This window comes from Phoca vitulina, unplaced genomic scaffold (genome assembly GCF_004348235.1).
Source record: "Phoca vitulina isolate PV1807 unplaced genomic scaffold, GSC_HSeal_1.0 scaffold2, whole genome shotgun sequence".
NCBI lineage: Eukaryota > Metazoa > Chordata > Mammalia > Carnivora > Phocidae > Phoca > Phoca vitulina.
The window spans coordinates 27,262,528-27,279,810 of NW_022589705.1; the positions used below are offsets into that span (position 1 = coordinate 27,262,528).

The 17,283-nt window shown below is 40.5% G+C and overlaps 1 protein-coding gene and 1 pseudogene across 1 annotated transcript; one reads left to right on the forward strand and one right to left on the reverse strand.

Annotated features, from left to right (window-relative positions):
• Positions 1 to 7: 7 nt before the first annotated feature.
• Positions 8 to 11,023, reverse strand: LOC116644506 (DBIRD complex subunit ZNF326-like). Its single transcript, XM_032424114.1, has 4 exons — positions 10,881 to 11,023; positions 8,472 to 8,516; positions 219 to 254; positions 8 to 123 (listed from the first exon to the last, which is right to left on the reverse strand). The coding sequence occupies exons 1-4, from the start codon at positions 10,894 to 10,896 to the stop codon at positions 8 to 10; spliced, it is 213 nt and encodes a 70-aa protein (XP_032280005.1). The 5' UTR covers positions 10,897 to 11,023.
• LOC116647037 overlaps positions 10,895 to 17,283 on the forward strand; it is a 35,951-nt pseudogene continuing 29,562 nt past the window's right edge.

The following is a 17,283-nucleotide window of genomic DNA, read 5'->3' on the forward strand; positions in this document are numbered from 1 at the left end:
AAGCAATTTACCTGCTACCCCCACCACCACCACTGTGATTGTCCATGCCATATGACTGGTTTAGGTAGGAGTCCATGGATCTTTGACCCCCATAGGATCCATGGCCATAGTCACGGTCCATCCCTATAAAGAGTTTAAAAAGAAAAAAATTAAATGATGCTCACCTTTACTGGCACCCAAAAGAAGAATTTTTAGATAAATATCCTTGAATGTCAGACCTCCATAAGATCCGGGGCCATAATCACGATCCATTCCTAAAATAGAGTCAATAACAAAAGGTCAGTAAGATATACCATTCTCTTTGGGAATCTTTGCATAAAACATGAGATACTCATATCAGTTATCTGAGATAATAATTCATCAATAACATTTAAGCTAAACTCACACTAGACATGGACGGAAAAAACTCACAGAATAATCTACTGAAAAATCAGATTTGCTAAGAAAACTTAATTTTTCAAAAAAAAATTATCAACTAAAAAGTTCTATGTTAGAATTATTTTCAATTTAGCCAACATTTATTTGACTAGGGTACTCCTTTAAGGTTCTGTATTAGGAATGATACAGTATGTAATCAGTAACAAATAATTCCTACTCTCAAGAAAAGTCAGCATTTAATAATGTCAAAAAGAAAAATTTTTGTTTTAAGTATAGTTTTTGCAAATAACTGTCCTCAAAATGTCTAAAAACCCAGAAGCAGCCACATTTTCAACTAGCCTAATTTCAATTTGTTCATATATTAACTGAAATAGACATTTTTAAAAAGTAAAATCATGGAGTAGGGGGCTAATCTGTGGTACTACGCCTGTAAATAATAACAACTCAACAAACATTTAAATCCTCAAATACTCGAATGAATGTGAACTCTAGCAATTCAAAACACTAAAAAAAATTCTGATACATTAAGGGTACTGAGTATATTTTATTACACTGCAATTCCACCTATATCCCAACCTCTTACATTAAAAATACAACAAGAGGTAATAAAATGAATTTACTACGATTTTAAAAATGAAAAAATTTTAGAACCATTTAGAATGTGTCCTATAAAGTCCTTTAAAATCCTTTATTACCACCCTCCCCAAATTTTATGCACTAATAAATACAATAGTATACATAGAGCAAATACCTTAATTTGTATTTTTTTAAACACTAAATTTTAATTACAATCACTTCAATATTGCTGGTCCTAACAACAACAATAATGACAACAGCAACAACTTCACAAAAATACCATGCAGAATCTTGCAACTTTAAAGCTGGAAGCAATCTTATTTTATAGATTTAAGGATAAAATTCAATCTTATTTTATAGATTAGGGAGCTAAAATCGAAACAGATGAAATGATTTTCCCAAAGTTCAGTAAGTATCCACCCCTCCAGCTTTATGCTGTTGCTTTTACGTGAAACACTCTCCTCTAAAACCCCAAATATCTGCTTCTTGAAATCTCATCTTTTAAAGTTCATTTCAAATACTAACCCTTTTCAAGAACACTTTTAGTGATACTGTCTCAGTTGATTATCATCTCTTTCTTCTAACTATCTACAAGTCTGTAGCTCTTATATGGTGCTTATGATACTCTGCCTTACATTCTGAGACTTGTGGCCTCATCTTAAATGTACACTAGTCTTGTGGTCAGGGTCTGATTTTTATTAATTCTCTTATACCCCCGAGCCACAGTTCTCAAGGAATAGCCCGTTCACCACTGGGAGTTGCCAGGACCCTTTCAGGGATCCACAAGATCAAACAATTTTCATAAATAATACTACAACATTATGTGCCTTTTTCACAGGGTGACATTTGCACTGAAGATGCAAAAGCATGGTAGGTAAAACTGCGAGCGCCGCAGCACAAATCAAGGCAGTGGCACCGAGCCGTACTAGCAGCCAATGCAGTCCTCCACACGGCACACGCGTGGTAAAAAAATAATAAAAGAGCACTGCCATCTCCACTTACAAAAGTCCTTGATGAAGCAGTCAGGATTATCAGTTTTATTAAATCGTCACCTTTGAGTACACTTTCTTTCTGATATTCTCTAGTAAAACAGAAAGTACACAGAAAGAAAGCAATTTTGCTGCATACCAAAGTAGCACAGTTTTGTCCAGGAAAAGCCACTGTGCAAGTGCTTGGTTAACTGAATTAGCCACTTTTACAAGGAAGACTATTTTTCCTAGAAAGACAGACCAACATTCAAAAACTAAGGTTGTCAGACTTGAGCATTTGGCAGACATTTTCTCAAAAATGAACAAAGTAAAACTGTCAGTTCAAGGAAAACAAGTAACAGTACGTGCTGCCAATAATAAAATTTGATCTTTCAAGTGAAATTTAGAATTTTATAAAACTTGTACGTACCAATATGCATAACAGAGCACAAAAAGTTTATCAATATGCAAAAAGTACTAATGAGCTCTTCTACTTTTTTTTTCATACTAAGACTTTCTATGAGGTATGTAATTTACATTTACGACATATCTCAATTTCAACTGTCTACATTGCAAGTGCTCGATGCGGATAATGGACCATATTAGACAACACAGTTCTAGACTAATAGAAGAGCCAATTATTTGTCTTTAAAGTTGGTAACTTATGCTCATATCATCACAGATAGAGGGCAATTTTGAAATTAAAATAAAAATTTCAAACTTAAAAGCCTTCTTCTAAGCCTCATATTAAAAATAATCTTAAGGGGCAGCTCAGGTGGCTCAGTAGGTTAAGCATCCAACGCTTGGTTTCACCGCCGGTCATGATCTCAAGATCATGAGACTGAGCCCCACCTTGTGCTCTGCACTCAGCACAGAGTCTGCTTGGGATTCTCTCTCCCTACCCTTTGCCCCTCCCACTGTTCACGTGCTCTTTCTCTAAACGAATAAATAAATAAAATCTTTTTAAAATATAAATAATAATAATCTTAAGAGTTAGGTTCAGTTAGGTACACAAAGTAAAAAGTCTTGCATTTTGTTATTTCTGCCGATTTCAATTTTGAGCTCACAGAGGCTGTATTTGGATACTAAATCCTTTTGTTTTTTATTCTGTGTGTTTTTATTTCACTACGGAGTCATAAATTACTAATATTTCTTGAACACCCACCTTTTGCCAGGCATTGCGGAGTACACAAAAATTAAGAGAGCCACCTTTACATGGCAATGACTTTGGCTTATTGTTCATAGTACTGCTATTATTCAGTTAATTAAAAAGGAAAGAAGGAAAAGTCTTTATACTGTATGTAATCAGTGTGATTACAGGGATATAGATTCTACAAGATGACTACTTATATATGAACAATATTCTTCCAGGTTACCAAATGAACTTAAAAATCACTTTAAAAATAAAACTGTAAGAATATAACATTATACCTTTACTATTAATATTAAATGAAACTAATTCACTCAAAAATAAAACTGACCTAATGTTTTAAATCAAATCTATTGTTTCAATCACTCTATCATACAAATAAGCTCAACAAATATTAAAACTAGTTACAATTAAATCACAAGGAAGGAGCTGAGGAGTATAATAGGAAAAAACAACTGACTTAGGATCAAAATAATTAATGAGTTGTGTGACACTAAGTCTTGAACAGGACCACTTTTCACCATATCCATACTTCCAGCATCCTGCTACAGGCCACCAGCATCTCTCACTTACATTACTTCAACAGCCTCCTAACTGGTTTTCCTGCTTCCACTTTTGCTCCCTTTGTTTATTCTGAAGAAAATAGCCAAAGTAATTCTGTTAAAGTTTAAGTTTAAATCATGTTCAATGCTTAGTAACTTCCAATGGCTTCCCATCTTACTCAAAGTAAAAGCCAAAGCCTTAAATAATTTGTAAGGCCCTATACAGTGGCTCTGAACCAAGGACAATTTTGCCCTCCAGGGGACATTTGACAATGTCTGAAAGCACTTTTGGTTGTCAAAACTGAAGGGCAGGTGCTGCTCACATCTAGTGCAAAAGCGAAGGATGCAGCTAACCAGTCTAAAATGCACAAGACATCCCCCACAACAGAGAATTATCTAGTCCAAAATGTCAATACTGCTGAAGTTGAGAAATCCTGCCCTATATAATTCACCCCATCACTTCTTAACTTCATCATCTACTATTCCCCCTTATCACTCCAGGTATACCAGGCCCCTTGCTGTCCCTAGAATACAATAAGTATATACCCATTTTGCATCTGCTGCTGCCTCTGCCTGGAATGCTCTTCCTCTGTATCTGTACCTCTCAATCCCTCCACTCTTTCAGGTCTTTATTTCCTATTCTCTCTCTTAGATATAAACAAATTATCTTTGATTTTCAATGCCTCTGGCTACAACTCTTACCATTCTAACCTTGTCTTAAGACTGTTCGGGGGCGCCTGGGTGGCTTAGTCGTTGGGCATCTGCCTTCGGCTCAGGTCATGATCCCTGGGGTCCTGGGATGGAGCCCTGCCCGCATTAGGCTCCCTGCTCGGCGGGGGATCTGCTTCTCCCTCTCCCACTCCCCCTGCTTGTGTTCCTGCTCTCGCTATCTCTCTCCGTCAAGTAAGTAAATAAAATATTTAAAAAGAAAAAAAAAAAAGACTGTTCAGCAAAAATCATCTGCTCTAGTCAAAACATTCTTCTTAAGTCTAGGAGAACCTGAGTGGCTCAGTTAGTTAAGCGTCCAGGTCTTGATCTCAGGATCATGAGTTCAAGCCCCGTGTTGGGCTCCATGCTGGGCATGGAGCCTATTTACAAAGAAAAAAAAAACCCAAAACAAAACAAAAAACAAAAAACCATTCTTCATGAGTCTCTCTGAACCCCAATGCACTCAACCCTATCTTTATTCCTGCTTTCCCTCTATCTGGAATGCTCTCCCTCTTTTGTCTGCTATTTATATAAGAAGTTATTATGAAGCAGGAAGGAAACATGGAAACAATGCAAATACAACTTCCTTCCAAGAAATGGTATGAAGGGAATTTGGAACTTGACAGGTTTTCCAGTACCTTTTAGTTCATCTCAGTCACTGAAAAATACAACGCTGACAATGAATTGTATTGATGGCTTCATTTGGTAACTACACATCTTTTATATTCTAAAGCCTACAGCATTCTTCCTCTAGATAGCCCCATAGCTTGCATCCTCACCTCCTCAAATCTGTGCTCAAATGTCACCTCCTTAATAAGTCCTTCCCCAACAAACACACACATACTACCAACACCACCACTACTACCACCACCACCCCTTCCCTCTGTCGTTTTTCTCCTAAGCAATTATTACCATCTAACATACAATATATGTTACTTCTTTATCTTGTTTAGTTTCCATTTCATCCCACTAGATTGTACGCTCCCCCCAAGGGCAAGAATATGGGCTGCTATATTGCCAGCTCCTAGAATAGTATCTGATATACAGCATTCACTCAAGAAATATTTGTTAAATGAAGTCAAATTATATCTCTGAAATTAAGCTCCTCATTTATAAAATGTAGATAACCTAGACCTCAAAATAATGTCAAATAATGATCTTTAACCAGCAGTGCATTCCAAAATCATTCAGAGTACTTTTTCATAACATGCACAACTAGGGACCACTTGTCTAAAATTAAGATTCAAGAGGACTAGAGTATGACCTGAACAGATATACTTTGAAAAAGCTCTCCAGGGGAATCTAACAATCACAATGTTGGAACTTACATTAAGAGAAAAAAATGAAAGTCATAACATTAGTAAAACATTAATCCAAAAAAATATATGCATCCCCACGTTCACTACAGCTTTATTTACAATAATTAAGATATGGAAACAACCTAAGTGCCCACTGAAGAATGAATAGATAAAGAAGATGGGGTATAGATATACAATGGAATAGGACTCAGCCATAAAAAGGAATGGAATCTTACCATTTGCAACAACACTGATGGACCCTGAGGGCACTATGCTAAGTGAAATAAGTTACAAAGAAAAACAAATACTGTATGGTTTCACATGTATATGGAATCTAAACAAACCAAAAAAAAAAAAAAAAAACACACAAGCTTATTGATACAGAGAACAGATTGGTGGTTACTAGAGGAGAGGGTAGAGGTGGGCAAAGGGAATCAAGAGGTACAAATATTCAGTTATAAAAAAATAAGTCATGGGGATATAATGTATAGCATGATGACTGTACATTAAGAAAACAAACTTCTGGCCTGGTATGATTCTGCATTTCAAAGTCCTATATTTAGACATTAAGTCCAACTCTCTGATAAACACTACTAGAAACTGAAGCCTTCTATCATTCCAAATCTCTCTCTTTGGTGAAAGTTTTAGTCCTACTCATTCCAGTTTAAAATCTTGGACCCATTTTTATTCATCCTTCTCAATTTTCTACTCACTACTAGTCAGCTTGCAAGTTCTGCTAATTTTCTCTAGAAACTTCTTAATATTTTAAAAATTATTATTGTCAGGTGCCTGGGTGGCTCAGTCGGTTAAGCATCTGCCTTTGGCTCAGGTCACTGTCCTGGGGTCCTGGGATCTAGCCCCAAGTCAGGCTCCCTGGTCAGTGGGGAGTCTACTCCTCCCTCTCCTTCTGCCCCTCTCCCCCACTCGTGGTCTCTCTCTTACTTGCTCTCTCTCTCAAGTAAATGAATAAAATCTTTAAAAAAAAATTAATTTTGTCATCTCCCAAGTTCAGGGTCTTTAAGTCCTAACACCTAAATTTATGAAATGGTTTTTTAGCTAATTTTCCAGTTTTCTTTTTTTTTTTAAAGATTTTATTTTTTTTTTGAAAAAAATTTTTTTACTTTTTTTATCATTATGTTAATCACCATACATACATCATTAGTTTTTAATGTAGTGTTCCATGATTCATTGTTTGTGCATAACACCCAGTGCTCCATGTAGAACGTGCCCTCTTTAATACCCATCACCAGGCTAACCCATCCTCCCACCCCCCTCCCCTCTAGAACCCTCAGTTTGTTTTTCAGAGTCCATCTTCTCTCATGGTTCGTCTCCCCCTCCGATTTCCCCCCCTTCATTCTTCCCCTCCTACTTAAAGATTTTATTTTTAAGTAATCTCTACACCAAACGTGGGGCTTGAACCTACAACCCCAAGAGCAAGAGTCGCATGCTCTACCAATTGACTGAGCCAGCCAGGCACTCCTAACTTTCCAGTTTTCAATCTACCTAAGTGTGGATACAAATCAAACTTCCTTTGCTAATTTTATTATGTCACTCAGTATTCTTGGCACCTGGGTGGCTCAGTGGGTTAAGCATCTGCCTTCGACTTGGGTCCTGATCTCCAGGTCCTGGGATAGAGCCCGGCACCCACTGGGTTCCCAGCTCAGAGGGCAGTGTGCTTCTCTCTCTCCTTTTAACTCTCACCCTCAACTTGTGCTCTCTCTCTTTCTCTCAAATGAATAAATAAATTCTTAAAAAAAAAACAAAAAAAAAACAAAAAAAAACTGCATTCTTCAGGGGGGCCTGGACAGCTCAGTTGGTAGAGCGTGCAACTCTTGATCTCAGGGTTGTAGGTTCCAGCCGCAGGGTGGGTGTAGAGATTACTTAAAAATAAAAGCTTAAAAAACAACAACAACAACAACAACAACAAACAACTATATTCTTCAGCATTCAATATATACTGACCACTTCCTATATCTTGAGCCTTTTTAGCCCATATGAAGTACAAAGTTTCTCTAAACTCTTAGAGATGATACAAAGAAATTAACTGGATAGTAATTATTCTCATAAAATGGCACAGCTTTACTTAGTAGTACATTTGCTTCAGTTTTATTTTATGAATGTATTATATTCTGTTCCATTTCTCGGGCAATCAGGATATTTACTTCCACTCTGGGGTCCTTTTTTTAACCTCACTGAATTGTTCCACGTTCTTTTTTATGTTATCATCCTGCCTGGCAGAGTCTTAACTTTAATAACTATCAAAACAACATCCAATTGTATTCTGCATACCTCCTATGATTTTATCTAGCTCTGTAGTCACAACTCTAACGTCACACTTAAGTCAATAAATAATCAGGCTTTTTCATGTGCTCCTCTAGACAGCTCTTTATATACTAACACATTTCGACACATTAAAGCAAATGACCTCAAAAACAAGGTCAAAATGCATTACATTAGAAGGAATATAAAATCAAGCCAATAATCCACTTAATCTACATTATTCAATACCAAAGCTTCTCATTCAGCAAAAATAACTCAGCTAGTTTCTTGTAACTCATCACTCAGAATGTAGTCAAGGCCTTTTGGAATAAATTAAAGGAATCATAATTCAAATAAAACAAAGAGTCAAACTAATCTGAATAGCCCTAACTTTTCTGATCACAAATTCCCTAATTCAAATACTATACACAGTATGACAACATTAACACAGAGCAGTGATATATCAAGAGACAACACAATGACTGAAACAAGGTAGAACTGGCTTTTTACATTGTTACTTTATGTGCATGTGGAGAAAAACTGAAATGCATTCCCTTAACATATTTAAGAACAAACGAAAGAGGATACTCACCATTAAAGCCCTGATAAGTATTTCTGCAAGCAGAGTGTGTGTAATCTATGAAGACACATTTAACAGAAAGAAATTAGTACAATATTAGCAAAAATCTGAAATTACATACTCATCTATTCAAATGAAACACAATTTTTAAAAATGCCATTAACTCACTTATCTGCAAAATTGGGGTATAAATAATTACAAATATTTCATATGGGAAAACACAGATCTCTTCCTCTTCACTATCTCCCCAAGAGGCAGGTTTATCATCCAAATTATGATAATGTAAAAATTAGCTTATAACACCTGATATATAATTGCCAAACGAGGAATCCAGTACTGATTTATACAGGGTAACAAAGGGAAAGCAGACAGATTAAATTATGTATCAAATATTGCAAAAAGGGCCATCTGAGAATTGATTCTATGTAACATATAATTTTTTCAAAGTTAATATAGTTCTTTTACCTATTTGCTCTCTAAGGTTTTCAAGATTTTATTGGAGAATGCATATGCACATATGCATGTGTATGCCTGTGCTATATCCATCCAGGAAATGGCATCACCAAAAACCATACTGGCAATTTCCGTCAAAACTGACTTGGCAATCGTTAGATCCTTTAATTAATTTTACTAATAAACAGTAAAAGAAAGGAAGTTAATATAGTGGTCACTCGGATACAAGAGAATCCAGCTACACTACATAGGATTAGATTCAGACATATTGTCAGTCAAATTCCACTCCCAAATACAGCAGTATAGGCTAAGAGGAAGCAAGAGAGGGGGGGAGTATTTTCTCACTGACACTGTTTATAATTTTATTACTGACACTGTTTGGAATTGTAGGCACATGGTGACAATAAAAGCAAACACACTAGGTTTTATTATTGTTTCTCAAGTCTCTACAGAAAATGGATTCTCCTGCGGGGGCGGGGGGCGGGGGCAGAGACACCACTCCCATTGTTCCCTCCCCCCACCTAGGGAGCTCCCGCTGTACCATGGGTGTTGATACTGTCATCAAACTTGGGCATGAAAATACAATAATATATTTTTTTTAAGTTTCATTCCTAGCTTTGGCACTTCAAATATTCATAGTTTAAAAGGTATCTATATCAAAATGAGTCAAAGTCCAACCAAAACAAACAAAAACATCAGTGTGCTAGTCTTGAGAGCTGAACTCCCTATTTCAAAATAATTTAAAAGGATCCACAAAAGGGTTATTCTAGTACCCTTTCACATACTTAGATTTGGCAGCTTTAATTCTTTGTGGCATGAAATCAAATCAAAGATCAAAAGATCATCTAGTCAGACTCACACGCTGGGCTCACACTACATGCAATGTTAAAGAAAACCAGGTTTTGGTTGGGTTTCGGACTTACAACTAGTTAGTGAATCTGTTTTATTAGAAACGTCTGGCTACTCAGGATTAAGTCCAGTTTAATCACTCAAACCCTTCTTCACCTCTCCCTAATGCTGTCATTACCGACGCATTTTATCTTGACACCAATTCCTATAAAAGTTAGGCAAGATTTGAAGACAAGGTGAAGATGAAATTAATTTTATTTTGTGAGCCCGTGAAAATGGTTTAAAGAACTAGTGTGAGAGTCAACTGAAAGGTATTGCTGAAATACAGTTTATTTAAACGGTAAGTCCAACTCAAGCGGCTGTGCACAGACCTGAATTTGAAGGGCATGTGATGCTGTGCCAGAATTCTGACTAACTTAAGTCCCATCCATACACAATCCAGAGGAAAAATGCTTTGGTTCACAGAAGTATTTCAAATTAGGGATTAACGACCAGGTCATTTTGGTGGATAAACATCCCAGTTTGCCAGCCGGTAATATCTTAGTTTCCATTCTGTACAGATATCTACCTATACTTGTCACTTACAGACGCCCTTTAAACTCAGCTTAAACTAAGACAAGAAACATCCACTGTGAACGAGCCTCTGAAAATTGGTCTGGTAAGAAGCAACCTGGTGGAGGATTTACTAAACGGACGAGCTGGGTCGCCGCCCTGTGGGGCGAATGCGAGACGAGGCAGGGGAGGCCCCACTCGCCCCTCTGCCCGACCCCGGGGAGTTGGAGGCGTCGGGGCAATTTCCACGCACGGCGGCCGGGGCGAGTCTGGAGCGCGAGTCCGGGGCCCGAGTCCGGAGGCCGTGGTGCTCTGGGCGCGCCCTTCCCCGCACCGAGGCCGGCACGGAACTCCCAGGTCCCCGGCGGCAGCGGGCGCCGGACGGGCGCGACAGGGCGCCGCGGGTCCCCACACAGGCCGATTCCGGGCACTGGGCCCGCGGCGGGCGGGCGGCCTCCGGGCCCGCAGAACAAAGCCCACACGGCCATCTTGAGACCGTAAACAGACCCCCGGGGCGGCCACCCTGCCTCCCGCCCGCCGCGGCGACCAGCCAAAGGCTCTGCTTACCGTCCTCGAAGTCCATGGCGGAGGTTCGGGGCTCACAGGCTCGGCGGCGCTGGGATGAGCTGTGGCCGGCGGCGAACACCCGGGACCCGCGGTTCCACACCACCAGTCCGCGCGACCGAAAGCGGCGCTACCGGCCCGGCAGCCGCAGGCCACAGTGAGGCTGAGGGGCGGGGCCGGCCGGCGCTGCCAGCCGGCGCAGCGCGGCCTGCGATTGGTTGACGCCGGCTGGTGGGCGGGCCCTCGGGTGGGGGCGGGAAGCAGGTCCGCTGTCACGCTCCGGGGTGCTGACCCTCTTGGAGCCGCAGAGGAGGAAGGAAGGTGGAAAAAGGAGCGCCAAAGACTGACTAGGGTCACGGGAAAGCGAACTGGGTGTTCGGGAAATTCTGGCTGAGGCCCGCCATGTTTGATCCTGGCAAGAGCGAAAGGATCGGGTTGGAATACCTTCCTCCTGCCCAAACTAATAAACCACGTGCCGACCTTTTGCTTTTTATTGGCTGGTGACGACTGTACAGAAAATGTTAAAAGTACTTGTGGACTGTTTTGCTGTGGAGACGCAGAAGTCCCGGACGATTTTTACAACTGTGTGAGCCGCGGAGAACAGATTGCTGAATAGGAAATAATTATGGGAATGATCCAAGACAAGCTATTACCAATTTCTGAATTTTAAGGTGCAAAATAAAGGGGCTGTAAAAGTTCAAAGACGGAGAAGATTTGTGGCAGAAGTCGTCCAGAACTTGAAGAACGACCATACGCAAACCCCCACACATATTGGTATTGTCGTCTTGCCACTTGGGAAGTAGTGTTGGGGAAGTGGGCAAAATTATTCACCCCACAAGGCAATATGGAAAAAGACAATTGTTCGTTCTGACCCTGCAGCAGCTTAACTCCAGGTTATTATTATTATTATTATTTTAGTAGAGCAAATAGTGTCAACAATGAGTTCATCACAGGATAGGAAACCATGAATCAAAACCATTTTCTCTTCTCTGGGGTCTGCTCAGTTGCTGGAACCAAGTTCCAAGACGGCAGCCTGTGGAGATAGGACTAGAGGAAAAATTCACGGATACACCATATGTATTATTGTAGCCCCAAACCTTGACAGGGCATTGTTTCTTCCTCATCGCTTTCCTTCTCCACCCCTATTGATTCACCCAGTTCTCCACTCTTGTTTTCTTCTTTTTTTCCCCCCCTCCTATACATGTTTTCTATTCACCTGAGCTGAACATGTTGAAAACTGAACTCATAATTTCCTTCCTCAAACCTGCTCATCCTTATTCTTTCATCTCTTTTAGTGGTGTCATGAGCAACCACCCACTAATCCTAGCCGGAAGCCTGCACGATTCATCTAGTCAAGACACAGGCTTCTCCTCCCTCCCCCGTCCACACTGAAGTCTTTCATCGGCTTATTACCTCTTAAAACGTCTTAAACTTGTTCCCTTTTCTCCATTCCCACTGCACTACTCTCATTCTCTTTCTCCCACACTATTGCTGTAGCTTCCTAAATAATTTCTCTGCCCTTTGACCTTGACCTTCTCAGGCTTCTCAGGGCTGCAGTGTTCTAAACACGAATCTGAACATGTCATCATGGGTCTCTATTATGGATTAGGTCAGGGCAAAGCTCCGTAACCTAGAGCATGTGCAGCAGGATCTGGCCACTGCCTAACCTGCCATCTTCCTCCGTTTCTCCCTCCTCTCCCGTGCTCTCTCCCTTTTGGTGAGCAATTTTAAGTCCCCAAACATCCCTACGCTTCTTCATGCCACTAAACTTTTACTTACGCTGTTCTGTCTGCTTCTTAAACCACCCGGTGAATCCTACTCATTCTCAAAACATAGCTCAGGATTTACTTCCTTAAGAAACACTCCCACATGCCATCCCCGCAGCCTAGGCCAGTACTTCTCAAATATTAATGTGCATATGATTCACCTAGCAATCTCATTAAAGCCCAGATTCACATTCAGTCAGTCTGGGTTGGAGGCAGAGAGTCTGCGTTTCTCACAGGTTTTCCGGGAGAAGCTGCGGCAGCTGGTCAAAGCATACTTGCAGCAGCAAGGCCCTGAGCTAACCTCTGTTAGAGCACTGTCTCCCTTGCATTAAATACTCTGTTTGGCTTTATGTCTACCCATATTGAAAGCCCTTTGAGATTAGAACCAAGTCTTCTTTGTATCCTAAGTGCTGAGCACATTAAGTTTACCAAATCAAACTGAGCTCTCTTGACGTTTTTAACTTTTTTCTTGGCATCTTGGCAAAGGAATGGTTTGTAGCCTGTGGTAGTCAGGTCTTGTCATGAGTGTAAGGAAATAAATAATTGGGTCACTATTTGTATTTCTGTATTATGTGCATGTGTGCGCACATGCATGCGTACACACACACACACTTCTTTCTCTCCTGAAAGAGAAAACTACCAGTCAAGGAACTCCTAACTCCAGAAGAAATCTGGCCTCAGCACAAATGCATGGAGAGCCAGAATACACAGATATCTTCTCCCCTTCCTTCCTCTTTCCCAAATAGGAAGTTTCTGACGGAGGGGGCAATACCTGAGTTACCCCACAAGACCTGAGACACCTTGCAATACCTGACAGTCCATCAAGTCATCCCTTAATTCCTGTATCAAACGAATATTGATTGAGCACAGCTATGTGCCAAACATCATTTTCTTCCTTCATTGTCATCTCTTTCCTATTCCCCAGAAACTAGCCATGCTCCTGGGCCTGTTCCCACTTGCTTAGGCTTAGATTTTTATCCCGAGGGGCCAGTGTTTTGTACAAAGTCTTAGGCCATTCCATCCTCCATTCATTTCGCAATAGGCAGCAGGTTAGTCAACACCACACCAGCAAAGCCTATTGGAAAAGAGAGAAGAATATGGCTTTCTAAGTGCAGAGGTTAAAGGGATATATGGGCTGAGGCCAAGAGAAGCCTGCAGGGAGAAGGAGGAAATGGGGGGGCTACACCTAAGACCCGATCCTGAGGGAGCTGTCAGAGAAGCCCCATCATCCCCTTCCCCAGAACCTGAGAAGAGCTGGGTGAGTGGACCCCCTGAAGAACCAGGGGCCCCTGTTCCTCGTCTCCTAAGCCCCCACCTACATACCTCCTACTCCAACAACATGGGATCATCTGCTGCTCCCCAGACAAGCCATGCGTTTTTACAAGCCCCTGCTCACCTTGTTCTCTCTGCTTCTATTGCATTCCTTCTCCTTCTTGCCATTCTTCAAGGTTCAATAATCTTGTGGCCTCTTTTTTTTTTTTTTTATTTTTAAAGATTTTATTTTTATTTATTCATGAGAGACAGAGAGAGAGAGAGAGGCAGAGGGAGAAGCAGGCTCCCAAGGAGCAGGGAGCCCGATGCGGGACTCGATCCCAGGACCCTGGGATCATGACCCGAGCCGAAGGCAGACGCTTAACGACTGAGCCACCCAGGCGTCCCTTTTTTTTTTTTTTTTTTTTAAAGATTTTATTTTTATTTGTGGCCTCTTTTTAAACCTCTCCCTAAGCTCTTAGTTAGAAGACCCTTCCCTCTATGTCACCTTAATAGCGGTTAGCACAGTTGGATTCTTGGTTGTAGTGAGTTAGTTAGTTATAGCCTTGTCTACCTCTTTGTTCAGACTCTTTGGAGACCCTTCTTTGTACCCTATTTATGTGGCCTGTAGGTAGCACATCACCACTGAAGAAAAGACCTAATGAGACTGAAACTAAATGTCCAGAGCATCATCTGCAAAAAACCACAGCAGCCTATGATTATTTTGGAGAGTAAGTGACAGGAGGTTTACAAAGGGGAGTCCTAATTTCACAATGCTTTCCTAATTTGCTCCAAATAACTCTTTCTTCCTCCCCATGTTCTTTAGGGAATTCATAAATACTTAGGGAGGTCAAGAACTAAAAAGGACTGTCATAAAGCAAAGCAGCCAAACTTAACATAAACAAAGTAATTCTTACTGTGGGCTCTGAGGACTTACCAAAGGAGAGCTGGTTACAGAACCATAACAATAGAAAGCTGCTGAAAACAGTTGGTGTTGATAGCACCGAACGGATGTGTTTTATGCATAGGAGAAGATGTCTGTCTCTGACTTTAATATGCAACTTCAAAAAGATGCAGGTGTCTCTCAAAGCTAAAAGGAATAGCATTAAAATAATAATTAACTTTTAGGGGCACCTGGGTGGCTCAGTCGTTAAGCGTCTACCTTCGGCCTGGGTCATGGTCCCAGGGTCCTGGGATCGAGCCCCGCATCGGGCTCCCTGCTCCGCAGGAAGCCTGCTTCTCCCTCTCCCACTCCCTCTGCTTGTGTTCCCTCTCTCGCTGTGTCTCTTTCTGTCAAATAAATAAATAAAATCTTTAAAATAAAATAAAATAATAATTAAATTCTAGTAAGCCCTATATATTAATAAATGGTCCAAAGCCCTTTATATGTATTAACTCATTTTATCTGCCTAAGATGACTATGATATTAGGTAGTACTGTTGCCCCCACTTTACCGATAAGTAAACTGAGGCCCAGAAAGGCAAAGTTACTTGCCCAAGGTCACACCACTGAAAAAGAGAGTAGAGCCAAGATTCAAACCCAAGCAGCCTGGCTCCAGAGCCCACAATGCATCTCAATCACGCTCTGCTGAGCAGCTATTGTGTGCCAAGTATTTTGATGGATGTTTTTACATGCCTTAGTTCTCCTCCTTACAATGAGCTAGGTTATATCCTTTCCAAATGAGGGAAATTAAAGAGAAAAATTAAGTTACTTGTCTAAGACTGCACAACGAACAATTCCTGGTTCCATATTCGTGACAAATATTATATAGTCATGCTTAGGTCTAGTGCCATATGGAGCCAACCTTGTAGACCCAATGTCATCATCAAGGTGCTCAGGTTAAAAAAAGAGAGATTTTGCCAATCTACAGATCATCTTGCATAATTGTACATAATGTAAAGAGAGTATGTAGTAAAGAAGTGATCATGAATGCTTTAGAGATTCCCCCACTTTGTCCTGTGCTTTAGGCCTTCCTCAGATTAGAAGAACTCAGTTTCACATGCATTTCCTTCCCCCAAAAAGCAAAGTAAAATTCCAAATGCAAAAGTGCTTTCAAAATGTATGGGGTGACTGGGTGGCTCAGTCAGTTAAGTGACCCACTCTTGATTTTGGCTCAGGTCATGATCTCAGGGTCATGAGATCCAGCCCCACGTTGGGCTCCACTCTGGGTGTGGAGCCTGCTTAAGATTCTCTCTCTCCCTCTTCCTCTGCTCCTTTCCCCACCTCTCTCTTCCCTCCCTCTATTAAAAAAAACCCTGCAAAATGTAAGAGTTACCTTCCTTCCTTAGGTATGTATTATATAAAGTATACATTCTAGAAAATGATGTTTATTCCCTTCTAGGAGCTCAATTAAACCTCTGAATTATTGTCACTCATTTTATCTTCTTAATGTGTTTAGTCCACCATAAATTTTAATTTTCTAAATAAATTGAGAACAAGCTATGACATCTGTCAACCCCACTGATTGCCAGAATTGATTTGGTAGATCTGCCCTGCTAGGAAGGTGTCCCCTTTCTTCCTGGCTCTGCTACACGTGTCTCTGCATGGTTAATTGAAGAGGATGATTTTCCTAGAGAGAGGAGAACAAGCGTCTACATGGAATCAAGTTCTCCCGTTGGACTGTCCAGGACTTAGTGAGTAGGTTATCCCACCTGGCTGTGACACTCCCACTAGCTAATGAGCCACTTGAAGGTGAAGATCTCATCTTTGTGTCCCCAGCCTGGTAGCACCGTACCTGGCACATGGTAGACTCTAAAATGTTGCTGGATGAATAAGAAAGAAACAGACCCACAGTCAGCTCCTGTATTTAAATAGCTTCAATTCTATATTAGGGAAACAGATGTAAATAAAAATACAAACAACAAATACAAACAAAATTCAGACATGTACACATGCGATCTAACCCCCTTCTTTGGGGTCCTTGCCAACACATATAGTTTACAAACAGAAAGAGGGCACAGTCCTAGGACACCCAGTAGAGGGCACCACACACCAAATATAGTCAAGGTTTGACTACAGAAATGGAGCATGTGTCTTTCAATCTAGTTCCTGCTGGTCTGAAGTGTTCTAAATGCACATGGGGTAGAGAATATTCCTGGGGACCTCTTCTCTGAAAGTACCTGAATTTCTATTTTGGGTCAATTGTGGATATAAATTTCCCTGTTTGCCTCATTTCAGTAGATTTGTTTTTAGAGATGATCTTTTAAAACACAGAACAGTGGGAAATGTTTACTATAATGGTAAACTTGAAAAACAAGATACAAAATTGTTTATGGAATCTGATAACAGCAATGCCAGTAATTTTTTAAAAGACAAAGCATAGAGATAAAATGGAAAGAAAAATTGTGAAACATGAACAGTGATTCTTTTTGTGATAACTGTTTACATAC

Bases quoted from the DNA above. Each gene is read 5' to 3' on its own strand.
- LOC116644506 (XM_032424114.1), bottom strand. The intron at 255-8,471 runs GTGAGTATCCTC...ACTCTATTTTAG, and splicing joins TACTTATCAGGGCTTTAATG to GAATGGATCGTGATTATGGC. The intron at 124-218 runs GTCTGACATTCA...AACTCTTTATAG, and splicing joins TGGCCCCGGATCTTATGGAG to GGATGGACCGTGACTATGGC.